General features: G+C 38.2%; 1 protein-coding gene and 1 pseudogene across 8 annotated transcripts in view; both read right to left on the bottom strand.

Annotated features, from left to right (window-relative positions):
- Positions 1-26,703, bottom strand: part of TMCC1 (transmembrane and coiled-coil domain family 1) — a 251,781-nt gene that overhangs the window by 166,438 nt on the left and 58,640 nt on the right. For 3 of the 8 annotated variants that reach the window (XM_054504574.2, XM_064591819.1, XM_064591825.1), the window contains exon 1: positions 22,323-22,461. Coding sequence is in view for 4 of the 8 variants with exons in the window: in XM_045904290.3 (XP_045760246.1) it covers positions 22,323-22,889 (567 nt within the window). In the remaining 4 variants the exon portion in view is untranslated. Of the gene's footprint in view, positions 1-22,322; positions 23,011-26,608; positions 26,665-26,703 lie in introns of those variants that run through there. The other 5 variants (XM_045904290.3, XM_064591745.1, XM_045904294.1 and 2 more) reach the window with 3 other exon arrangements.
- Positions 1,141-21,952, bottom strand: LOC129045403 (pre-mRNA 3' end processing protein WDR33-like; annotated as a pseudogene).

Here is a 26,703-nt window from a genome sequence, read left to right as displayed (position 1 = left end):
CAGTAAACTTCTAACCAGTTGTGAGAACTTGGTAAGTCACTTCAACCACACTCTTCTGTTTTCCTCACTTATAAAATAGAGATAGTAGGGGCGCCTGGGTGGCTCAGTCGCTTAAGTGTCTGCCTTCGGCTCAGGTCATGATCCCAGGGTGCTGGGATCAAGCCCCACATCGGGCTCCCTGCTTAGCGGAAGCCTGCTTCTCCCTCTCCCACTCCCCCTCCCTGCTTGTGTTCACTCTCTTGCTGTCTCTCTCTCTCTGTCAAATAAATAAAATATTTTTAAGTAAATAAATAAATAAGAGTAATATTGCACAGTACAGCGTTTATACTAAGGATTCACTATTGCATTCTAGCACTTAGAATGCTCGGATCAATAAATATTTGAATTAAAAAATAAAAAAAGAATATCCAGGGCACTGGGTGGCTCACTCAGTTAAGCATCTGCCTTCCGTTCAGGTCATGATCCCAGGGTCCTGGGATCGAGCCCTGCACTGAGCTCCCTGCTTCTTGTGGAGCCTGCTTCTCCCTCTCCCTCTGCCTGCCGCTCTCCCTGCTTGTGCGCTCGAACTCTCTCTCTCTGTGTCAAATAAATAAATAAAATCAAGGAAGGGAGGAAGGGGGGAGCCCCAAGGATTAGGGATTATTCACCTAGAAAAGGGATTTTTCAGAAACATATTTTGAAAGAAATCCCTGCCTGCAAAGGCACTATATACTCTGACTGGCCCTAACTGGAGAAATACAATTTAATATAGATTTCAGTTTAATAGGTTAGATTTGTCTAACAGAGGAATCCATAGTAGAATGGACTTCTTTGGGAGATTCTGAGGCCAGATAACCACTTGGGGAGAATATGACAGAGCTGAGTAAAATGACTATAGAAGTCCCTTCCAACCTAAGATACCATGTTAATCGAAGTCTCAAAAAGGTAAGTGGAACTTCCTTTAGGACAATGCTCCAGGGCGCCTGGGTGGCTCAGTCGTTAAGCGTCTGCCTTCTGCTCAGGTCATGATCCCAGGGTCCTGGGATTGAGTCCCGCATCGGGCTCCCTGCTCAACAGGAAGCCTGCTTCTCCCTCTCCTACTCCCCCTGCTTGTGTTCCCTCTCTTGCTGTCTCTCTGTCAAATAAATAAAATCTTCAAAAAAAAAAAAAAAAGAATTACTGCTGAGGCACCTAGGTGGCTCAATCAGTTAAGCATCCAACTCTTGATCTCAATTCCAGTCTTGATCTCAGGGTTGTTGAGTTCGAGCCCCGTCTTGGCGCTTCTTAAATAATAATCATAATAAATGTTTAAAAAAGAACCATTGCTACCATCGGGTTACCTGCCAAATTACCTGAAGCAAAGATAAATATCCTTGCATTTCCTACTTTAAAGCACCTTTTGGAGGTTAAGACTGTTGGCTTCTGGACTTCCAGAAATTTCACTGTGGCCTTTTGACAGTGGATGTGGAAAGCAATGGGAAACTTCTACTCTTTTATCTAAATTTCTACTTTATTCATTTCTACTATAAGAGTTAATTATTGGACTTCATATCTTACTTTAATTGCTAAGACCACCTGTTTAATTTTTTTCCTTAGGTGTTTCAGGAAAATTAGTCTCCTTGGATGTAGGCATCTAGGTAACAGGTTACCAATTTTTTGGCAGTCTAGATTCTTCTAAGATCTTCTATACCCTCTGCCTTTATATTACACTCCTCACACTAAGTACATGATAAAAATGTACAATCTTGAGGCATCTGTGCTATAGTGGAATGAGCACAAAAAATTAAGACTCAGCCATGTACTAGCTCTCTGGTCTTAAGCAAGTTTAAAATTTTCCCTAAGCCCTAATTACTTCATTTGTAAAAAATTAAAAAGTAAATTTAAGAAAAGGGAGATCAGAACTACCTCAAAAAGCTGACATGCAATGTAAACTACATTATATACATAAACAAGATCTTACATAACTTAGATACAAGATAAGCTGAGTATGATCCCACATAATAATATTAAAACAAATTCACCTCCACAAAACATCCTTGCAAAGATCACTACCAACTACATGGAAAAGATTCTCAATTATTGAATGAGTCACTAAAATTCAGTATTCTCAGGGCAGGTTTCTTGGTTATCTTAGGGCAATAAGAAGATGACAGAGGGATGGTTCTCACCTTCATCCCCCTTTCTTAACTATAGTTCTCCAACCACATTTTGTGGTCAGTGTGAGAATACAATTATGAGCTCTCTTCCACCCCACCCTCAACCTCATAATGCAGAAATGGCTCCACAGAGACTGTATATTTAACTGGTTGTTACCTCAGTAAATAGAAGAGGCCTTATCTTAGACCCTGTAAATAATTACTCCATTTTCTTATTATTTTGTTTAGATATGTAAGAATCTAGAAAGTCACTGCTCATATTTTAATGATGAATGGTATTGAAGTAACTCTAAGGAATCATTACAGTATTTTATTTCCATTGCTACTCATCTGAAAAAGAAGACAAGAATTATTTAAAAGTAATAGTATAAGAAACCAAACAGATAGAATGAAATCAGTCTTTGTCCCTGCTCTTAGATTTCTGCCCTCATTCAAACAAGCTGATCTAGTTACCACTATCTGAAAAAAGAAAAAAAACTTTCTCCTGCTTGACAGAACTGGTATTCTTCAGTTCTCTGACATGATCAACAGGACAAAAAGGCAAGAATGCTAATAAACACAGAATCAGAGGGAACCCAGGGATCTGGACCTGGTATCATTCATAATTAGCTCTATAACCTCAAGCAGGTTTTAACACCCTGGGCCTGTAAAATGAGTTTAGTTAGGATTGTCCCTAAAGCTTAGCAGTCTGAGTCTTTGCTAATCACTTGGAAACAGCCAGATCTACTGGCTGAAAATCATTTGTGTTGCAAGGAACTCATTTTGTAACCGGAAGTTTCTAAATTCTTAACTTCCTCATTATTACAACTTTGAAATGTGAGTCAGGGCTCCTTATTCCAGTTAGATGTTACTATGATAAAATAAAATGTATTTGTCAGTTCTTGATACTTGACTTGATCTTTGGCTGGAGGTATGAATATTCTTCTAATATATAAACCAATAAATCCTTGCTAACTCTTTTTACAAAAAGACTTGTCATAAGATTAATTTTTTTAAGGGGGGTAGGGGCAGAGGGAGAGAGAGAATCTTAAGCAGACTCCATGCCTAGCATGGAGCCCAACACAAGGCCTGATCTCACAACCCTAAGATCACGACCTGAGCCAAAATCAAGAGTGGGACGTTTAACCAACTGAGTCACCCAGGTGCCCCAAGATTAATTTTTAAAATCAAACATCTTCTATATATCTAAAATGATTGTATTTAGGAAGAGGGTATTTTCAAAGTCCATCTATATATAAAATAAGAGACACAAATCAATGCAAATACATATTGTAACCCTGAAGTATAAAAGCTCCAAAGTGAAATCTAGTCTGCTTCTACTGACTGACAAGACCATAGAGGTCATAATGATATGGTATCAAAATAAGTCAAATTTTTTTTTAATAATTAAAGACTGAATTCTTTATTCGGAATGAAAGAGTCCTGTCTTACACAGTAGGTAATAAAAAGGAATAACGTATACACATTATCAACCATAAATGAAAAGAGCAAACCAGTGCAAAATGCAGCAGACAATACATCTCTAACATATTGCAAAGGCTGATATCCGGACAACACTACTTCAGAAAAGTGCCAGCGAAATGGTGAGTGTGTGAAAAGAAAAATATTTTGTTTATAGGGTGCAGAAAGTATCCCAGAATCTGATAGAGCCCATGCATCTCTGCACCCAGAATACACTTAGAGAGTAATTTAACCATGACAATAGGGACTACAGAAAATGGTATACTGTGTATAAACCTGGCCTCTCTAATCGCCTCCTTTCGTGCCTGGAACATCTTGACATTGTTCATGTTCGACTGCCAATATTTCACATATCCTCCATGGTCTGCTGTCAACGTCCACATGTCATTATGTGACCAAGTCATGGCCCTCACTGGGCTATCATGAGCCTGTAATATTGTTTCAAAACTGAAGGTGAGTCCATTCCACAAGGTGAACTCTCCACTAGAAGCTCCAGTGACCAACCATCTTCCTTCTGGAGTCCACCTAACAACAAATACTGGACACTTTATTTGTTGATGTTCTAACAAATTCTGTTATTGCATTCATATGATTATACAACATCCCTACAGGTGGGACCAAATCATTATAATAACCTGCATCAGGCTGAATTGCCCACATATCTCTCTGGTCTCTTTGCTATATTCTATTCTCCAAATACTTAATTACAGACGGATTATACTTTATGGTTTTTCAGTTTACTGCTTTTCTCATCCGTTTTCCATCAAAGGTAAGCTGCTGCATTGCTTGCTGCTGTGCAAAATCAGGTCGTTTATAAAATAGTCGTCGAGGTGCTTGGTGTTAGAACCTTGGCATATGGAAAAAACAGGGAGGAGAACCAATTTCTGTAGCCATGGTGATGTATTAGTCCTACCACACCTCCAGCGCTGAGCAGAGCTCCTAATGAATGGTGAGCGAAGGGTCTGTCTTCACTGTCAGGAATGTCTCTCCCCCTGGCCTCTTCCCTCCACTGCTCTCAATCCCTCTCCTCCAAAGGAGCAGCCGCCATCTTCCCCTATGAGCCACCGAGTGCACTCAAAATAAATCAATTTTTAACAAATACTTACTAAGCCCAACACTGTGCTAACCTGCCAAAGTTGCCTATCTTGCTTGAGATAAAATGTTGTACTCTGATCTCTGAAAAACAAAAAAAAAATCAATCTGTTCTAGTGATTACCTTATATAATACATGATCCTGGTCTGTCCTTCTGTCTAGATTATCTATTTATCTACCTATGAGTCTTTGGAAACGAACAGTCACAAGGGAAGACAGTTTAACAGTGTTATGGAAAAACAAAAGAGTAGTGGGACTCTGGTTGCCAAAATTCCCCCCACAACTAAGATTCAAAGCTACTGATAAAGTACCCAAATCCCTTGTGAATAAAAGGGAAAAGCAGAAGTGAGGTCACATATTATATTCCTTCAGAGGTCTAATTACTCTGAAGTATGTATCTGTTTTATAATGTAAAAGAAATGGAGGTTATATCTAACTTAAAGCGTGAACTCAACATTGTTTTTTGTTGAGCCTTCATCACAAAAGCTGCTGTTCCAAACAGAGGAATGTAACTCATATATATATATATTTTTTTTTTTTTTTTAAAGATTTTATTTATTTGACAGAGAGAGACAGCGAGAGCAGGAACACAAGCAGGGGGAGTGGGAGAGGGAGAAGCAGGCCTCCCGCCGAACAGGGAGCCCGATGTGGGACTCGATCCCGGGACCCCAGGATCATGACCTGAGCTGAAGGCAGACGCTTAACGACTGAGCCACCCAGGCGCCCTGTAACTCATATTTTTAAAAATATAAAAAAAAAAACACTTTAGAAGCATCCTTATGGTAACTCTGCAAAACAAATTTACCAAGTTCAAGAACATCCTAGATATACCTTCAATTTCACCCTTATGACAACCATATTAAATGTCAATATAAGATCATTAAGGATAATCAAAATATCTCTTGGACCACTACATAAATATACTATATTAAAAGAAACACACATTCTGGACCTCTGAACTAGGGTCAGTAAAACTAAAGGTTACTTATTTTGGCAACCAAGTTTTGTTCTATAAAGTACCTTTAACAGAAAACAACTAAAAAGCCAAAATATATCTCCATCTCTGGATTATTCCTATTTTTCCAAACTCATATTATTCCCTTGACAAGAAAAAATATTCCCTTGACAGTGTTACCTACCTGACCCTAAATATACAGAAAACAGAGATGTCTATTGGTGTTCATCAAAAATTATAATTTTTCAGCTATTTTGTGGAAAATGGACATTATCTTACTACTTCTCCCAAGCAAATCTTTAGGTTTTAAATTTTGTTTACCTTTAAGTTTTTAAAATTCTAACAGTCATTAAGTCTTACTTAGTCTTCTATATTATCTATTCATTTCCATAGTTATCATTTCAGTTCAATATTTACAAAGGGCATATTTACACTATGACTACATCATAGTCACTGTACTTAATCCAGCTCATATCCTAATGATCTCCTGTGCTAGTTACTTCTCAAGTCATAATCCCGTATTTATTAATGTCCTGTCCATAGGACAGTCATCACCTCACTTCCACCTGCTGATCTTGGCCTAGGGGCACCACCTGGTGGTCAGCAATAGGAACTACCCCTCCCACCACCTCATTTCTTCCCCACTGGGAGAACAGTACTTCTGAGCTTTCAGGTTTTGCTCATAGCTCAACTAATTCAATCTTAGAGATCTCCCTTTCAGGAGTGCCTGAGTGGCTCAGTCAGTTAGGCATCCCAATCTTGATCTCAGCTCATGTCTTGACCTCAGGGCTGTGAGTTCAAGCCCCACGTGGAGTCTACTTAAAACAAAAAACAAAACAAAACTCCCTTTCATATTAACAGAGCTGGATGCCATCCTGTCGTGATTAACCAAGGTGGCAGGGTCCCTTATTTATAAACCCTGGGTAATCCTCAAACTCTAAATCTACATATTATCTTAATCATTTTAAGAATGAGACTGAGACTGAGAATGAGAAAGAATGGGGTTTTTGAGAGCTAATTCAAAGATGGACTTCAGAAAGCAGCAGGCACTGAGCTCTCTGTGCCTCTGCCAAGTGTTGGCCTTGGTGAGAAGTCCTTCTGGGCATTCCCAGCCTCGATTCCACCTTGTGGAGATATGGGCCCAGGGAAGCAGCCTGCAGCTGCTTCTGCTCCTGATGTGCCAGCCTAGAGGCAGAAAAAGCACCTGGGGCAGGGCTACATGGGCCCTCCAGTATGGGGAAAGGTGACAGGCAGTGCCTTTCCCTTGTCCTCTACCCACAGCTATCCAATTCTGTTTTATGGAAAATCCATATGTAGACCTGGAAATCATGATTCTAACAGGTTGGTTCAGCCTTTTCAGTGTGAAATCATCCCAACACTTGGGCTCTTAGCCACCAAACGGAGGGGATTACCAGGAAGAGTAATGCTACTTCCCCTTTCCACCCTACCTGCCTGCCCCAACCCTTTACTCTTTAATTTCCAGATCCAGCCAAGCATTACAAAAAAATTCTCCTTCTCTCTGTCCATACTGTAAGTAACCCACAAAACTTCCCTAACTGCAGCCTAATAAAGATAATACTCATTTTTCTAAATTCACCTATTAACAGGAAAATGATATAGTGAGCTCTGAAGTGATAGTAACCTTAACAGAGAACTAGGATGACTAACCTTGAACTTTCCCTTCGTTAGCTTCCAAAGTTTGCATCTACCTTCGCATTTCCCTTTAATTAAGCTTATTCTTTCCCAGAATAGCAAAAAAAAAAAAAAATCTTATTTATTGTTACTGTTTTATAAAATAAGGGATATTTTAAATAGCATTGATTAGTATTATTTCACTATTTAGTTACCACTGTAATTGTGAAATAGTGTATAATATTTCACCTAGATTTTGGAGGAATGGAATTTTGGGGGCCAGTCTGGGAATCTACAAACCATTTCTAACACTGACATTCAAAGGACTTTTCCCATAGAAATAAACAACTGAATGTTGTATTATAAAGCTGGTTGATGCTTACACTACATGACAATAACTTCTCAGCTGAGCTCCCTGATACCTTAGCTGTTTTTTCCTATTTTATTCCATCTTGATCATAACTATTTAAAAAAATACATTTTCAACATGCAAACGTTTCAAAAATCCATACTGAGGGCTCCTTATTTCCAATCACATCATCCAAATTATTTAGTTTCACATTTATAATACTAAATCAAAGCCCTCTCCCCTAAACAGAGATTTTAAAAATCAGCTATACATAATTGTGCACTCTTCCAATCTTCTTTCATTACTTCCTCTAAATGTTTTACCAGTCCTCATACTGGTTAGGATTAGGGTTCTAGGTAAGAAATAAAGATAAATAATACACGTTCCTACCCCTCCAGAGACTCACAATTGGGGTTTTGTTTTGTTTCGTTTTTCTCCAAGAAGGAGAAAACTATAAAGTACATCTCAGGGCACCTGGATGGCTCAGTCAGTTAAGCATCCGACTCTTGATTTCGACTCAGGTCATGATCTCAGGGTCGTGCGATCAAGCCCCATGTTGAGCTCCGCTCTGGGCATGGAGCCTGCCTGGGATTCTCTCTCCCTCCCACCTCACCTCCCATGCGCAAACTCTCTCTCTCTCATAAGCAAACAAATAAGCAAATCTCAGCTATTTTGAAACTTGAAATTTGCAGGTATTGTGTTGTCTTAGGATGGAGAAGATCTATACTTACTGTGCCTCATACTCCTAAGACATCCTCCAAGGAGCACATGCTCTATAAAGTCCCTGTCGGTAACGTGACCCCATACTTAGCTCCCCGTTCTCTGAACTTCTACTGCCCTTAATTCAGTAACATCTGATTTTATATTGTTCTCTCTATTGAAGCTTTTAACCACAAGGATGGGTTACAATTATGCTGTAGATACTAATCACCTCAGACCTCCTGGTGGTCAAGTGGAGCCTAGAGTGACTGGATCAACTACCCTGGCTATGAACATGTCATCACTTTACCCTGCTGTGCTGGACAGATATTTTAATTTTCTATGTGTACCATGAAAAATACTGGGAAGTACAAGTTTAATTTGTGGCATTTTCAAATTAGAAGTAATGACCTCATCTGAAAAATGAAGGAAATGAAACCTATGGAATTTAATTTGTTTAAGGTCACACTGATATTTAATAACAGAAACAAGTCATTCTCAGAATCTAAAACCACAGGCCCCTGACTTCTGGACTTGATTACACCACATTGCACTGTTTCTTTAGTTGCCACTTACATAAATTGTAAATCTTGCCACCCCCCAAGACTGTAAGGTCTTTGAGAATAAGGCTGTAACACAATTTATATGAAGCTCTCATAACTCTCAAAGTGCTAATCTCCAACTGAGGCATACTTAAGAGATAGTTATTGGTGGAATTAAAAAGTCTTCAGCATAAAGAAATGTCCCATTTAATGAAAAAGACAACTTCAATTTCCATATTTAGAAATGTGTCTGAATCGTATTAAGTATGTATATTCAAGTATGTACATAAATAGAATGTGAAAAAGTGGACAAATACACTTTGGGAGAAAAGGTACCTGAAACTATGCCTTAGAACAGGCAACTGACATGACTATTCTAAAAGCTATATAAAAGGATCTAAGATTGCTAAAAACAAGACAACTGGCTAAAAATGGAGTCACTTCTACTAAGCCCCACGTTATCAAACTGAGAATCTATTTACAGTTTCATCTCTCCCAGAAAGGTACTCTTAAACCAACAAATCAGGGATTACCCGATCACTATTAGTTAGGTAATCTGCCTGATAACTCCTGAGACTCCCTGCAGGGAAAGTAAACACAGCAAAATCAATCTGATTTTTGCCTAGTGAAACTTCCTTGTATCTAGTCCTTTCTGTCTATGAAACTTTGTACAGCTCTTCAGAGCTCCTAAGTTTCCTATAAGGGATGCTGCCCAAGTTATGAATTGTTGAATAAAGCCAGTAAGATCTTTAAATTTTACCCAGTTGAATTTTTCACAATGTGAAAAGCATTAACATATAAACCATACAACATAAATTTAATACACATAACTCAAATCCTCATTAGTAAGAACTGTTCTAAGTATTGTTCCTCACCTATCTGGCATGCATAAACAAGAGGTTATGACTTATGGCCTTGATGGGCATTATCATCCTCTCCCCTTAACAATGCCAAGAAAAACCAATTTCAGTAAAATTTCTTTATAATAGAGGCTTTTGGAACCTTTCCCTTTGCTCTTCCCTCTGCCCAGCCTGCTCCTTAGCCAGGTATCTCTTGGTTTCCTCCCATCCTTCAGATATGCGCCCACATATCAAGGAGGTGCTTAAAATTTCCTGCCCTAGAATTCATGTCCCTTCACAACTGTCATATTTTATATAGATTTCTCACACTTTCCAAAATACAGCATTCACATGAAAATTTCTGAAAGCTGAAATGGCGTAAAGAAAAGAAGCAATTACCATTAATTTATATGAAAAAATTTTTGATCCCCCCCCAGACTCAAAAAGTAACCTCTCTTAGGCTTTTCTGATACCCTAGGACACATCTTGGTAACAGATGCACAAAATAAATTGAGATAAAGCACAGATGCTCACAGTTCAAAAGCTATGAGAGCTTGATGCTGAAATGCTGAGTGTAGTTACCAGGAAAGGAGCTTGGCAGTGCTACTTTTACTGCTAGGGGTGTGCCCTCTGTAACTGCCCGCTGCAAAACAAACACTGAATGCCACTGTCACTTTTCACCTTTTTTTGTAAAAGCAAAATTCCTCTTCAGATTTTTTTCAGTTAGCCAAAACAAGCACTAACGTAGGTCTTTCATAAAAGCAAAAGTTTAATGTGAACTTTTTGAAAAGTAGGGGATAACTATTTTATTTACATGCTACTCCTCTTACTATACAGTAAACTCCATGAAGACAAGTAAGTCTTTATTTGTTTTATTCACTCTTATATTCTCACCCCCTAAAACCGGGGTGGACAAAGTATGGGCCACAGCCCAGACACTGTTCACCACAGCCAAACCCAGGTATGCATTTACATATTGTGGGTGACTGCTTTCATGCTACAATGCAGAGCTGCAAGAGAGACCAGATGGTCAAAAATATTTACTATCACTATTTACAGAAAAAGTTTGTAGAGCACTGACCAAAAACAATGTTAGGTCAAATACTCATAAACATTTACTGAGCAAATGTATGAAAAACAAACAATAGCAAAAAACTGTTTCTGATCCCACAGTGTTTTAGTAACAGATATAAAAGAAGAGCACATAAACGGAGACATCACCATGGAAGCTTTTGGTGCACTCACCCAGGTTTGCACTTTCATCTGTACAATTTCTCATATTCTTCATCATATATTCAAAGAACAAAGTTGGCAAGAGCACTAAAATTCAGATAGCTGGGGTACCTGGGTGGCTCAGTCAGTTAAGCATCTGCCTTCAGCTCAGGTCATGATCCCAGGATCATGGGATCGAGCCCCACATCAGGATCCCTGCTCAGTGGGGAGTCTGCTGCTCCCTCTCCCTCTGCCCCTCCCCTGCCCCTGCTCTCACACTCTCTCTCAAGTAAATAAAATCTTTAAAAATAATAATAATAAAATAAAAATCAGATAGTTAAGTAACAAGCTTGTTTAAAATCACTCAGCTAGTAAATGGCAAATCCAGGACAGAAGCCTTTTTCTTCTTAAATTGTTTTCCATTATAATCAAGGAAATTTTAAGGCGATAATTATTTACTACTCTTCAATTTGAGGATGAAGTATAAAATCTGACTTAATAATCTTACAAGTAATCTGAGTGTTTCAAAGTTTGACTCACCACGAAACAATGATTATATGTAAAAACTTGAGGTAACCAAACTATTCTTAATTTGAAGTCCTCCTTTCTCCCCTAATTCTACTGTCCATTTCTTCCCTTATGTTATCACTTTATTTTTAAACATTAACAGTATCCTAATACTGAGGCACACTTACATACTACATTAAAATTTCAAAGCATTTACTTAAATAATCTCAATTTATACCATAAAATGTATACTTGACTTCAGGACCACTATGAATGTTACCATTGCTTCAAAATATGGCCTATCTCTAGCCTATAGTCATGAAAACACACATTCCATAGCCATCATAAGCTTTTATTCTTTCACTGGGTCTTCCATTACAATAACTTAAGTTTTTCTAAGATATTTTATGCTCTTGCATAAAATTTACATCAATGCTCATTATTCCTTTCTTCATAGAGAACCCCTCTCTTGCTAATCAACTCCACTTACCTTCTAGGGAATCCTATTCAGGACCTTCAAACTGATCATTGTTACTCTCTTGCTTTGATTTGACTGCTCTATTTAAGGCTGCTAAAACCCTGGTTTCAGCCATCATAATTTCTTGCCTAGATTCTACAACAGACTCCTAACCATTCTCCTTCTACCCTATACTCCCTGCAGTCTACTCACATGGTAGTCGGAGTGATTCTTTAAAAAAATAAGTCAGATGGGGGCACCTGGGTGGCTCAGGCAGTTAAGTGTCTGCCTTCAGCTCAGGTCATGATCCTGGGGTCCTGGGATCAAGTCCCACATCAGGCTCCCTGCTCAGCGGGGAGTCTGCTTTTCTCCCTCCGCCTGCTGCTCCCCCAGCTTGTGCTCTCTCGCTCTAATAAATAAATAAAATCTTTTTTTAAAAAGTCAGATTATTATATCACTCTTACGCTCAAAACATCCAATGGCTCTGCATCTCATTCAGTCCTTACAATGTCTATGAAACTCTACCTGATCTGGCCATCTGTGACTTCTCTGAACTATCTCTTACTATGGTGCCAGGCTCACTCAGCTTTTTCACACTGGCCTCCTTGCCATTCCTTTAACATTCAGGCAGGCTCCCACCCTAGGGTTACTTCATCTGCCTTGAATACTTATCCCCCAGATAGCCCGCCACATGACTAACTCCTTCTCTCCTCAAGTCTTCACTCAAATGTTACCTTCTCGATGAGGCCTACCCTTATCATTCCACTTTACAACTGCAACTCACCTCCCCTCCATACACACTCTTGATCTCTGTTATCTCATTTTTTTTTCCGATAATCCTTATCATCTCACAACATAACATACAACAAATGTAATAAATGAATTATACGTTATCTCCTTCAATACAACGAAAACTCCATAAGGCAGAAATCTCTGCCTGTTTTGTTCCCTGATGTATCTGAACTACCTAGAACATTGCCTAATACATAGTATTTAATAAATATTGATGAATGACTAATAAATATTGATGAATGACTGAATGAAATCTTACTCCGTTTCAAAGATTTAGCCATGTACATTCTCAAACTCACTAATTAGATCTCCTTTCTTGCTCCCATGTCTATTTACTACTAATTCACTGAACAGATAAACGAAGGGCAGAAGTATTAGGCATAGGGAATATGAATAAAATACCCTGTCCTCACGTAACTCTTGTCTTCACTTCTACCATCAATTCCTCGATCTAAATTACTGTCCTCTCTCACCTGGACTGCTGTAATAGCCTGCTGGCTCATCTACCTGCATTCCATCTAAATCTACTCCAATCCACTCTCCATGCTATCAGCACAGTGTTAGTCTCTAATCACAAAGTTCATACTGCACTCTCCCTGCCCCCAAGCCTTGCTTAAAATTCTTTGATGCTACTCATCCTTGTAGGTTGAGAAAACCTGCTTAACCTTGTCTGCAAACCTCTGTATGAACTGCACCTATCTCTCCAGCCTTAACCAGTATGCACTTGCATGCATGCACACATGCCAAGTATATACACCTGCCATTCTATCCTTCATATGCAGCAAAACTCTTCCCTTCTTAGGGCCTTTGCACCTGCAGCTCAGCTACCTCATTCAGATAAACCTCAGTTTATCCTTTCAATCTCTTTCACTTCCTCAGGAAAGTCATACCCTGACTTCCTTAACTAGGTCAAATGTCCCTATGATAGGCTCCAGTAGCACTTGTCACAGTTGAAAATTTAGACTTGTTTTGAATGATTGTTTAATATGTATCCCCATCTGATTATAAACTCCATGAGAGCAAGAATCACATCTGGTTTTGCTCCTCATAATATCCACAGTGCCTAGCACATACCAGATAATATATATTTGCTGACTAAATGACTAAAAGCATTAACCATGATATGGAAATGTGAAACCTTTAGAAGAATAAAAAGTGTGGGAAACAAGTGCTATGTTCTGTATGAGGCAGGGAATGGCATGAGGTAAATAAGTGCACAAAGGCTAAAGCATGGAAGGCCTTGCATGTCATTTTAAGGAACTTTCTTTACTCCTCACATAATGGTGGAGTCAGTGAAGGGTTTTTAAGCAGTGGAAATGGCATCATTTACTTTGTGTTTTAGGTAGCTCTCACAGGCTACATGCAGCATGGAGAAAGGATTTGAAAGGGCAATGAGATGGATGGAGGCCCAATCTAAGGCACGAACTTAGCAATGGAGAACAGGGGTAAATCTGGGGATTGTGTGATTGAGGAGTGAAAGAGATCAGAACAACTCTTAAGGTTATTCTGTGCCAGAGTAACTCTTAAGGTTATTATATGCCAACGTGGGTCACTGGTGGCTCCAGAAAGTCAGATCTAGTGATTCTCAAACTCATGGGCTGATTGCACTAGAATCATCTGGGGCCTTGATTTAAAATAGGGTTTTCTAGGCTCCATACCAGACCTTCTAAATCAGAAATTCTGGGCGTGGGGCATAAAAACTGTATTTTCAACTAGTGTCCTAAATGATTTCTTCCATATTCACACAAGTTTGGAAACAACTAAGACAGAAAACATACTAGAAGATAAAAAGGTTTATGAGACATGATGATGAATTTAAATTTGGAAATGAGGAGTTTGAATTACCTATGCAGATAACCAACAGACAGTGAGATAACTAATTCTGAAGATCACAGGACTGGTCCAGTTGGAGACCAGTATTTGGTAGAAGCTGAAAGTATGACAGCACCTAAGTTCACAGAAGAGTGAAAAGAGTGGTATGGTTATGGTTAAAACTCCAAAGAATGCAACACTTAAGATACAGAGGAGAGGATTTGCTCATTATTCAAAAAATACCCTAAAATGCTATTTCTGCATGAGATACTTGAATGCAAAATGGTGTCCTACTAGATGTTGGGAGGGATATCAAAGCTAAGACGCGGCACCTCTTACAAGCCCTGTGTACAGTTCTAAGCCTTCTCTCAACCCATCAGCCAAAATATGACAGGCCATATCATTCAAGTCCATACACCTTGAAAGAGTATATGTTTACTAAGAAGACACTAATTCGTTTTATTCCCAAGAGTCTTTAACTTAGAGGAGATCCTTACTTCCCATTACCCACACCAACATCCTAAAGCCCTTCTTTCAAATCTTTCCCAGATTCCTCTGGACAGAATTACTCCTTCCCTAAACACACGTTTTTATATTGCTTGTGGCACTTAACACATTCTATCTTGTATTATATTGTGGAGGCAGCAGAGTGTTACAGAAAGAACTAGCCTACAGAAATCAAAAGCTTCACTCCTACTTACAAGTTGTGTTACCCTGAAATCACTTATGCTTCCTAGTTTGTGAATTAATGACAATAAGGACCATCATTACCATCTAATAAAATTACTAAGAAGATCAAGTGAGATAATTTATGTTAAAGTGCTTTATTAAAATTCATAAATTACTGGGGCACCTGGGTGGCTCAGTCAGTTAAACTTCTGCCTTCAGCTCAGGTCATGATCCGGGGTCCTAGGATCAAGCCCTGCTTTGGGCTCTCTGCTCAGCGGAGAGCCTGCTTCTCCCTCTGCCCCTCCCCCCTGGAGGAGTGTTTTCTCTCTCAAATAAATAAATAAAATCTTTTTTAAAAATTCATAAATTACTTGCTCTTCTATCTGTACATATTCTCTTTCTGGCTAATTCTAAAAATCTTAAGAGACTGGGATCAAGTGTTATGTACCAAAATGTGCACCACAGCATTTATCAGAATATCTTGCATATAACAGACATTCAGAAGTTTGGTCAAGTATGTTGAATAGATGATATGAGAGAAAAAAGAAAGACAAGTTTATACTCTCATTCCAAAAACAACCTGAGGCAGCTGACATGCACGTTTCTTTGACCACTCTATTAACTATCCTGCCAATAAATTGTTTTCCTTGTTCATTCCCCTTTCTGAAATAACCCTTTTTTCTACCCCCACGTACTCACATATCTAAATCCTGTTTCTCCTACAAGATCCAAATCAATGCAGCCACCTCCTACTCCTTCTCTAAGCTCTCTATTCACTTCAAACCAAAAGGATCTTTCATCTTCTCAACTTGTCCATACACTTATCATACAGATAGATACTGCCTTTTTTTTTTTTTTTTTAAGATGTTATTTATTTGACAGAGAGAGAGACAGGGAGAGAGGGAACGCAAGCAGGGGGGAGCTGGAGAGGGAGAAGCAGCAGGGATCCTGACGGAGGCTCCATTCTAGGACGCTGGGATCATGACCTGGGCCTAAGGCAGATGCTTAACAACTGAGCCACCCAGGCGCCTCCAGATACTGGTTTATATTGTTTGCTATTTCTCTAACTAGACTGTAAATTCACTGAGTCTAGGATCAGAAAGTTTTCAGATACTCTGGACAACTTTAAAGGTGAAGAGTAAGTATAATAGAAACAATCTTACGTAGTAGCCATTTTTAAAAATCTGAAGGATTTCAGAAGGATCTGAAATAAGACTATCTTGTGTATGAAATGCTAACCCTGAATTTTCATAAATTTAGTGCCAATAGCTGATTGTTTCTATCATATTATCCATATAGATGAAGTTTACATTTTAAAGTACAGAAAGTAAAAGTACATTCTTGGATCTCCCAAATACTCAGACCAATGTCCAGCATATTAAAATGGAGAGACCATCTGGTATGGTAGGTAAAAGCAGCTTTTGAATCAGACAATGCCTAGAACACAGGAGTTACTAAAACATACTCATCAAAATGTAAATGTAAATGGCCTACATTTAGTATTTAAGTTCTGAAACCATGACATACTTTCTCTATGCCTCTGCTACTTCATCAAGAAAAAAAAAATAGGGCTGCTGTATAATGTGTTTAATATATTGCCTGCCACATAATAAGCACACAATGAACATAGCTATCACTATCATTACTACCATTCCTAAATATCTCTTGATTAATAAGTATTTCGTATATTATCCTACATAAGAAATTACAATGGAAATTTAAATACTTTCATTTCTCTATCTCCTACTCAATATATAAAAATAGTTACCATAAATTATGGTATTACAACAAAATATGTTATTATGTAATCAGTAAAAATCTATAAAAGAGTATTTATGGGGGGGCACCTGGGTGATTCAGTGAGTTAAGCATCCAACTCTTGGTTTTGGCCCCGGCCATGATCTCAGGGTCATGAGATCAAGCCCCATGCTAGGCTCTGTCCTCACTTGGAGTCTCCTTAAGTTTCTCTCTCTCTCTCCCTCTGCCTCCCCCGAACTTGCTCTCACTCTCTCTAAAATAAATAAATCTTTAAAATATATATATATATTTATGGATATCTAAAAATGCTCAAGACAGAATTTGAATCAAAACAGACATAAAATTATGCATTTAGTAGTAAGATTCTGGTTTTATTTTAAAAATAATCTTAATGGAACTAAATTGAAATTTTCTCCTATATATTTTTTCATATTTAAGTAAGTAGTATATTAAGAACACACACCAAACTACTGGCAATACTTATTTTTGGTCTTTCCTTCTTTTACTTTCTGCATTTTCAATGTTTTCTACATTAAATATGTTTCTTTCAAATTCAAAATATTTAACTTTATATAACTTTTTTTTTTTTTAATTTATTTGAGAGAGAGAGAATGAGAGAGAGCACACGAGAGGAGGGAGGGTCAGAGGGAGAAGCAGACTCCCTGCTGAGCAGGGAGCCCAATGTGGGACTCGATCCCGGGACTCCAGGATCAGGACCTGAGCCGAAGGCAGTCGCTTAACCAACTGAGCCACCCAGGCGCCCCTATATAACTTTCAAATCACAAAACATTTACAGAAAAAATGGCCTTTGTGAATCTGAAGATGATCCTTTAAGTGATATAATTTGACCAACTCTATATGGCATATATTTATTAAGTGCCCATATATTTCTTTTTAGAAAAGAACACATTTCAAATATTGCAGCAGACTGGATGTGTAGTAAGATTTTTCTGTGGGAGGGCGCCTGAGTGGCTCAGTCGTTAAGCGTCTGTCTTCGGCTCAGGTCATGATCCCAGGGTCCTGGGATTGAGTCCCACATCAGGCTCCCTGCTCGGCGGGAAGCCTGCTCTCTCCCTCTCTCCCACTCCCACTCCCACTGCTTGTGTTCCTGCTCTCGCTCTCTGTCTCTGTCAAATAAATAAATAAAATCTTTTAAAAAAAAAAAAGATTTCTCTGTGGGAAAAAGACATACACTGGTAAATCCAAAAAGGAAGGGAATGAGAACCTTTCTGTTCAACATGTCATGATTGTTCCACCCGGGGTTCATTTCCATCATGAGATCAAAGCCATGCTTTTTATATATTAGGCACAAATAATACTTGCCAAATCTGAATTTTAAAAAGGAATCTAGCTTAAAGGCCAAGAACCTACTTTGAAAACTAGACTGGTTATGTGGCAGATGGCTAAGGCAGAAGCAGGTGGCTTTCAAACACAATGGATATACTGGAAAATCAATTCAACATGTGTCTCTAGGGTTATGTTTGTACACAGGTACATGTACATGCACGTCTATAACAATGTTAACATAGACAGAAATATCAGCGTATGTAAGCAATTATCACCAGTATTAAAACATTTCATCCTCAGACATGAGTTTAAAAAAAAAAAGATACATAAATAGAGAAGCCAGTATTTAGAATTTGAAACACTCTCATACTAAGATACAACAGAGTAGAAGGTCTCCAGACTAATCTCCAATTAACCAACTTGCCATATCATTCTTAAACTTTCCATTTTCTCTGAAAGATATGCAGACTTTATATTCACAGGATAATCAATGTTCATGGTTGGTACACTTCCATATACATCTTGCTCCCACATCAGTTTGTTATATTCACTATAATTAAACAGTTTAATTAAATACTATATAAACCAATAAGATAAGAGTATAAAATAAAGGGCTGTTGTTTCTATGAAAACTAAGGTGCTTTGGAAAGACTCAAGAAAAGCACATTGCTTTTTTAAAAATGAATTTCAAGTGGGCAAGGCCTTTCAAGGCCTTAAAATCTAAGGGTCTGGGGGAAAAAACCTAAGAGTCTGTCCCACGCTGCTTCACAAGTATCACCAGGTTATCACTCCACTTTATAAAAATTTTTAAACTGGAAATTATAGTCCATGCAATGAGCACAAGAAAAGTATAGAAGTCCAATCTGGTTTATATTTTAAAAATTTAAGGCCTTGGTTTTAAGTTAAAGTAATTAAAAACAGAACCACCGTAAGATCCAGTAATTGCACTCCTGGGTATTTATCCAAAGAATACAAAAATACTAATTTGAAAACATATATGCACCCCTATGTTTGTTGCAGCATTATTTACAATAGCCAAGTAATGCAAGCAGCCCAAGTGACCACTGACAGATGAATGGATAAAGAAGATATGGTGTATATATACACAATGGAATATTATTCAGTCATAAAAAAAAGAACGAAATCTTGCCACTTGCAACAACATGGACTGATCTAGACGGTATAATGCTAAGCGAAATAAGTCAGTCTGAGAAAGACATATAGCAAATCATTTCACTCATATGTGGAATTTAAGAAACAAAAGAACAAAGGAAAAAAAACCCAGACTCTCAACTATAAAGAACAAACAGACGGTTGCCCCCCCCCCGGGGGGGGGAGATGGGTGAAACAGGTGAAGGTAATTAAGAGTACCTTTCTCTTGATTAGCACTGAGTAATATATGGAATTGTTGAAATCACTAAATTGTACAGCTGAAATTAATATAATACTGTATGTTAACTACACTGGAATTAAAATTTAAAAAATGAAACTGGTGGTTTTGCTTTAAATACATGTATTAAAGAAACAATTTTTAAAAATGTTCTCCCTTGGCTCTCTATGAAGTTTTGTTTGTTTTTTTAAGATTTTATTTATTTGAGAGTGAAGAGAGAAAGCACGAGGCGGGGAGGGGACACACAGGGACAGAGGGAAAGGGATAAGCAGACTCCCTGCTGAGCAGAGAGCCCAACTCAGGGCTGGATCCCAGGACTCTGGGATCATGACCTTAGCCGAAGGCAAATGCTTAACCGACTGAGTCACGCAGGCATCCCTCTATGAAGTTTTTCAAAACAATGTAAATCCATACAATATGCTTTACGTATAATTTTCTTTTTAACATAAAAGTCTATAATATCAGAATTACTAGTAAAAAACATTTCTTAGGGACGCCTGGGTGGTGCAGTTAAGTATCCAACTCGGTTTCGGCTCAGGTCATGATCTCAGGGTTTTGAAATGGAACTTAGCGGGCGCCTGGGTGGCTCAGTTGATTAAGCAACTGCCTCCGGCTCAGGTCATGATCCTGGAGACCCCGGATCGAGTCCCACCTTGGGCTCCCTGCTCAGCTGGGGGGTCTGCTTCTCCCTCTGACCCTCTTCCCTCTTGTGCTGTCTCTCATTCTCTCTCAAATAAATAAATAAAATCTTTAAAAAAAAAAAAAAAAGAAAGAAAGAAATGGAACTTAGCGTCAGACTCTGCGCTCAGCATGGAGTCGGCTTGAGACTCTCTCTCCCTCTGCACCTCCCCCTTGTGCTTGGGCATGCGTGCACTCGCTCACTCTCTCTTAAAATAAATAAATAAATCTTTAAAAAAATGTCTTGGTGTTCTCTGGCACAGATTAAGACGAATTATATAGTTGCACTGTTAGTTTACATTGTCAACATTTTGTCCTTTGTCAATGACCAAATATCTTTTTTATTTCAAAGATAGCTATTATGCACATAAATATATATTACTTTTCTTCATCTGTACCTTTAATTTTAATGATCTGAATCTTTATTCTCATGATTCTGTTATTCTGATGGATATGTTATCTGGACAGGCTTAATTCTTGAAGTGATTTACTGTCCATTTCCATTACTTGTTTGCTTGTTTTTAATGTCACATTTAAACAGGAGAGGTTTAAAGGTACTCGATTCAATATTTGGATTTCCAAGCTAAATATCCAGTAAAATAAATTTACCTATGCCAGAAACAGACACAGAATTAAGCGACTGACTAATCATCCAAACCTTAAGGAATACATAAAAGTAAAGCCAAAAAACAGCAAGATGGTAACTTACAGGGCAGACTTAGCCCATAAATGTGTTGTTTGGCTTCCATAATATGTCAAAAATCACGAGATTACTAAGCTATCTTTCAAGTTTCTCTTGAAAAATCAGAAGGTCTGGCAAGACTGGGCTCATAGTCCTAAATCACAACAATCAACTAAAGCTAAGACGACACTGCCCCTTTAGACAGCACTTACACTCTTCAGTTTGTCCAAGTCACGTAACATGAGTTCACTCACTGTCACTACCTGCCTGGCTACATGTACCTGTTTTCAAACCCTAGCAGAACTACATCTTCTGTATGCCTCAACTAACCATAACTAAGACATGGAAGTGAAAGTTATATGAAAAGAGGGGCGCCTGGGTGGCTCAGCTGGTTAAGTGGCTGCCTTCAGCTCAGGTCATGATCCTGGGGTCCTGGAATCGAGCCCCGCATCCGGCTCGCTGCTCCCTCTCCCTCTGCCTGCCACTCTGCCTACTTGTGCTCTCTCTCTGTCAAATAAATAAATAAAATCTTTAAAAAAAAAAAAAGTTATATGAAAAGAGTTTCCTCTAAATTTGTTAAGCCTAGCTGTTCCATCCAGGCAGACCTAAAAAACCTGTTAATATTAAGAATAAATTATAGGGGCACCTGGGTGGCTCAGCTGGTTGAGCATCTGACTCTTGGTCTCAGCTCAGGTACTGATCTCAGGGTCATGAGATAAAGCCCTGCATCAGGCTCCACGCTCAGTGCACAGTCCACTTGTCTCTCTTCCTCTCCCTCTGCCCCTCCCCCCATTCATGCACTCATGCTCTCTCAAAAAATTTTTAAAATCTTAAAAAAAAAAAAAAAAGTAAATTATAAGAATGCATATGCTCCACTACAGAATGCAAATGTACATTGAATGCCAATGATGTGGTACAGTGTATATGAAAATTATAAGCAATTTAGTATATATCCATGCTAAGCACAGAAAAACCCAGATTCTAGAACTTTCTTGCCTTCATTAATGTAAGAAAGTCAATTCATGTGCAAAACCAAAACAAGAACAAACAAAGCATCTTTGCTCCTCTACCATAAAACTGAGCCTTTTAATACATAAAAAACACACGAAGGATACTGAAGGTTTTAGCAAAAGGGTAAAATAAAACAGAAGAGCAATATGTTAGGAAGCAAACAGGAATGTAATTATAAGCATCCATTCACTTGCTAGAATAAATATTATTCATCCCATTTATTTAATGAAAACAAAACTATTTTTTACCACAACTTTGAGGTACTTGCTGAGATACCTTTTTTTAGTTACCAAAGGTAAATGTGGAGAATCCTAGCTCAAAGAAGAGTAAGTTAGCAGAAAAAGGAAATCTAGCACACTTACCCGCTCTGCAGTTGCCTCATCCCCTGGCAGACACGCAGCAGCAGCAGCACAAGCTATTTCCATCATAGCAGAGCTGGTTGGAGCATCAGTTGTGGATGAAGACCTGGGTCGGCCTGTCTGCATAACAGTTGCCATCTCCTGGCCAGATTTCCTGTTGATTTGGGGACTTCCCTTTGGGGCCTCTGGTTTGCCCCGCCTACTATGTAAGCTTGTCCCTCTCTTCATCTTGGGTGGCACTCGGATCTGCTGCAGGACACGATTCAGAGCTGTGGGGTGGGTGGGGACACCATCAATTTCAGCACATGCGTTCTGGCTTTCCAGATCCATTTCAGGTTCTGGATCTGCCTGAATTTGTTGCACATCGTGTGGAGACACTGATGACCTCCTGCGCTGGTGCTGGAAGAGATGCTTCAAGCCTTGGCCAATCACATTAATGTTCTCCAAAGCATTGTGGGTCATTTTAGACAACTTTTGTTCTGATTCTGTCTGCTTTCTGGCCTCTGCATCTTGGGATTTGCCTCCAGGATCAGGGTCCTCATATAACTGTTCACTGCCCGAAGGCTCCATCAGTAGACTTAATATGCTTATTTGCAAACTCAAAAACTTAAACACACCAAGACCGTCAAATTAGGCAGGCATTTGCTTCAACAGTAACTACACATGCAGCTGTGAGACGGAGGCTTCATGCCTATCTAATGTTAAAAAAAAGAAAGAAAGAAAGAAAGAAAGAAAAGAGCCTCTTATTATAAATCCATGCAAAATCTCCAGTGTTAAAGAAAAACATGCCACTAGCCAAACAAATAGGCACTATCATTAAGCAATCTTTAATCAGAAGATTAAAAGACAGTTTTCTAGATAGTGGGTAATGATTATTTTCTAGAATAGGAGAAAAAGCTCAGAAACAAGTACACAGCAAATGAAAACAGCAATGTTTAAAAAAAAAAAATCCCTACAAGTTTCAATATATGAAGAATTGGATACTAAAGGAGTCATCTTGGAATGGAAACCATAATAACAGTTGACAGTATAGCCATTACTTGGGAAATCAAGAGGGAACAGACCATTCAATACGTACAGTGTAGCTGAGGCAATTTAATTCCTCTCACTCATAACCACAATTAAATGTCCATATGCTGGAACTCAGCAAAATAAAATCAAAGAATAGTGAGAAGTGGATATCCTAATCCAACTGTATATGGATTTTAATGAAAAAGAGGAATTTTTTGTTACCATTCATATTTATCAAGTTCACTGGTAAACAGGGGTGATAGGCTTGCTCTATTGAGAAGAAAAAGGAAATAAAAATCTTGTAAGCTGAATTCTCTGAAGCACAAATGACCGTCTGGCACCATATGAGCAAATGATCCACACAGACTATGTCTTCAGAGAGACTAGAGCTTTACTCAGTACCAGCTATCAAGAAAAGAGATTCAGAGTCATTCCAGAGGTGGGGAAGAGGATGTAAGATAGTTTACATCTCAAATGGACAAGTGTTGGACAGTTGGAGTCAGTGTCCACCCCCACCCTACCCTGCAAAAAAAGAAGAGAGATTCAAAGAAATCCCTTTCTCTGAATAGTGTCATTGCTGACAGAAGTTTTCCACATATCCACACAAATTCAAAAACGAAGTAACACAGTAACTGGGTATGAGGGAAGAGTAGAGAAAAAGAAAGGTCAAAATGCAACCACACACCAATATTAAATGCAGGAAATTAAAAGGAAGCTGAAACTAAGAGATGTAAAGTCAACATAACTGCCATGGTTATGGAAATTACATGCAAAAAAAAGAGGAGGGGAAGATGGTAGGAATGAGATTTTTCTTAATGGAAAGAAATAGGTAGTATTTTTTTTATTGAGTTTTTGCAAATATATAAATTTGTATTAATGCACAGAACCTGCTAGAGAGGACAAAATATGGTGTGGGAAGTTATTCCCCTATTTTCCCTCAACCTTTTGTTCAACAAGCTTTAAAACTCCGTACACTACCAAGTAGTTTGAACAGCCTAAGTCACTACCAATGAGGCCCCTCATGTTGTGAGGATATGGAGACTCCTTGCCACCACGTAGCCATCATAAATTAGCTGGATGTAAGAGAGTTCACTGTGAACTCAAGGCTGCTGGAGTTCAGAGGGATTGGCATGCAAACCTGCTAGGGTCTTCTTCATGGTAATTACTCTCAGAAGACCTTACCATGTATATGGTACTGTTACTGTGGCTGTGCTGTCCATATTTTTTTCATGCCTATTTCCCCACCTCCTGACCTCTTCATGACTCAGGAGCATAAATGTTGTGACAGACTTCAGGACATTTATCCCTCACCAGTACCTTCCTACTTTCTAAATACCACAAAATTCTTTGCTCCCAAACTAGTCATGGGAATGGGAAATTTCACTGCCTTCTGCTCAAATTCTTTGTGGCCACACTGAAATGGGGCTTCTTACCCTTGTCCTAATTGTGCACTGCTTTTGTTTTTTCCTCTTCCCATTGGGGGAGCCAAGAAAGAATCCCTTAATCCTTATTAGGTTAATGATTATCTTGACCTTTACTGGAGTTTTCTGGGGCTCCTTGAGGGCAAAAATGTTGCCAATAATACATGTATTCAATTATACAAACCTTCCCTCATGAGTTTGTAGAGCAGACTAATAGTTATTGAATTATTTCCACTCTGCAAAGCATTAAGCTCCTCAGAGAGTAAGAGTTACATAACCAAGATAATCCAGTAACTAATCTCTTCTTGTACTGGGCAATTTAGACCCTAAGAAGATGTGAGGATGTGAAAGCAGCAGACTGACAATAAGGAAGTAATTTACTCTTCTCCTTATTTGTATTGTATTAGCTAAATAATACAACTGACTTTTTTGTTTTGGGAAACAAAAAATATAAAATAAGTTTTCCATCAGAGTAAAAGATACCATGATTAAAGGAATGGTATCAAGGTTAGCTGGAAAACCAACTGACCTACTTGTCTTGTATAAAGATACTATCTGTAAACTTGTTTCTTTGGGCAGTGTTATAAACTAATCAAGCGGGCACCTGCTTATTAAAAAAAAAGGAAAACAGTACATTTTAAATGTCAGTAACTTCATTTGAGATTTCACTAGCATTTGTACATCATTTTTATTTTCAAATAACTGGAAATGATTGATTACAAACAAAAAATGCCAGCATTCCTAGGAAAACCTAGAAATAGGGTGTCAAGCCAAAGCTTACACAGGACACCTATACAGCTGCAAAGGTTATATACTAGAACAGTAATGAATTCTAGGATTTGTAAAGGAAAGACATTCCTTAATTGTACTAACTAGCAGAGGCTTACTTGGCATGGAACCCTAAAGAAACCTAAATTGAGCTTTAAATATCAAGTTGTAAGGTAAGAATTTTGAAAAACAACCTGTTGCACTACCTCTACAATGTATTAGTATTTACACTTGTAGCTATCACCTGCATTATTGCTGTGATATCAACACAAACAAGAAATATGGCCAAAATTTTGAAGCTTGCTAAAATTTTCTGTAGGCCAAAAGAAAATCTTTAAGGTTACCTCTCAATATACGCCAATTATTAAGGAAGGTGAAATACTGTGCCCAAAATACCAAAGACAATGATGATGTAATAATTAACTATAAAACTGCTGACAGTAAGAATGCAAGCACTAAATGAATTCAGTAATGTCAAAGTTTTTTAGGACTCCCCTATTTTCTTCTTTAAGACAGCAAATTCAAACGAGTAAACAGTTGCTCAGTTTATAAAACTCTCCAAATAATAGTATTGAGATACCTGGTTTAACACAAAGAAGTTCAACCAGAAAGTTAAAGTGTGCTTTCGTAAGAAATGTTGGCTTCTCTTTTATTCACTCAGCTTCTCTGAAAAGTAAAGTTCTTATAAGTAAACTAGAAAAAGTAGACAGAGAATAGGGAGCAAAAGGGTATGGGGAAAAGGGACAAAGGGAAGGACTACAAAGGAGGGAAAAGAAATGGAAAAGGTAGCTATTTACAGAGCAGGCATTTCAGAGAACTTTATTCAATTCTCAGAATTTTTAACAATTTTTCTACAACAGTTTCACCAAATATTACACCATTACTTCACATTCAAGAAACAAGCTACTCCGACTTATTATCAAGGATAAATTTAAAAGTTGTTTTAAAAGTCTGGCAAATATTTAGGAGGGTGCTCTGGAAAACCATTCAAATTAATAAATTATCTTTTTTTTTGATACAGTGACCAAAGCTTTTTGGTTTGGCTATGAACCAAGTTATTTTACTAACCATAAAGAGTTGTATACTTGCCTTTATCACTCTTCCTCAAGCACTTCTAAGGTGTACAGGAATCCTTTTAGGACAAGCTGAAAAGCAAACATTAAGAATTACAAATTGAACTTAGA

The sequence above is a fragment of the Mirounga angustirostris genome, unplaced genomic scaffold, assembly GCF_029215605.1.
Source record: "Mirounga angustirostris isolate CCGP_5_RB_7025 unplaced genomic scaffold, mMirAng1.0.hap1 SCAF_1, whole genome shotgun sequence".
NCBI classification, from domain to species: Eukaryota; Metazoa; Chordata; class Mammalia; order Carnivora; family Phocidae; genus Mirounga; species Mirounga angustirostris.
This window is presented reverse-complemented; position numbering and strand designations above follow the sequence as displayed.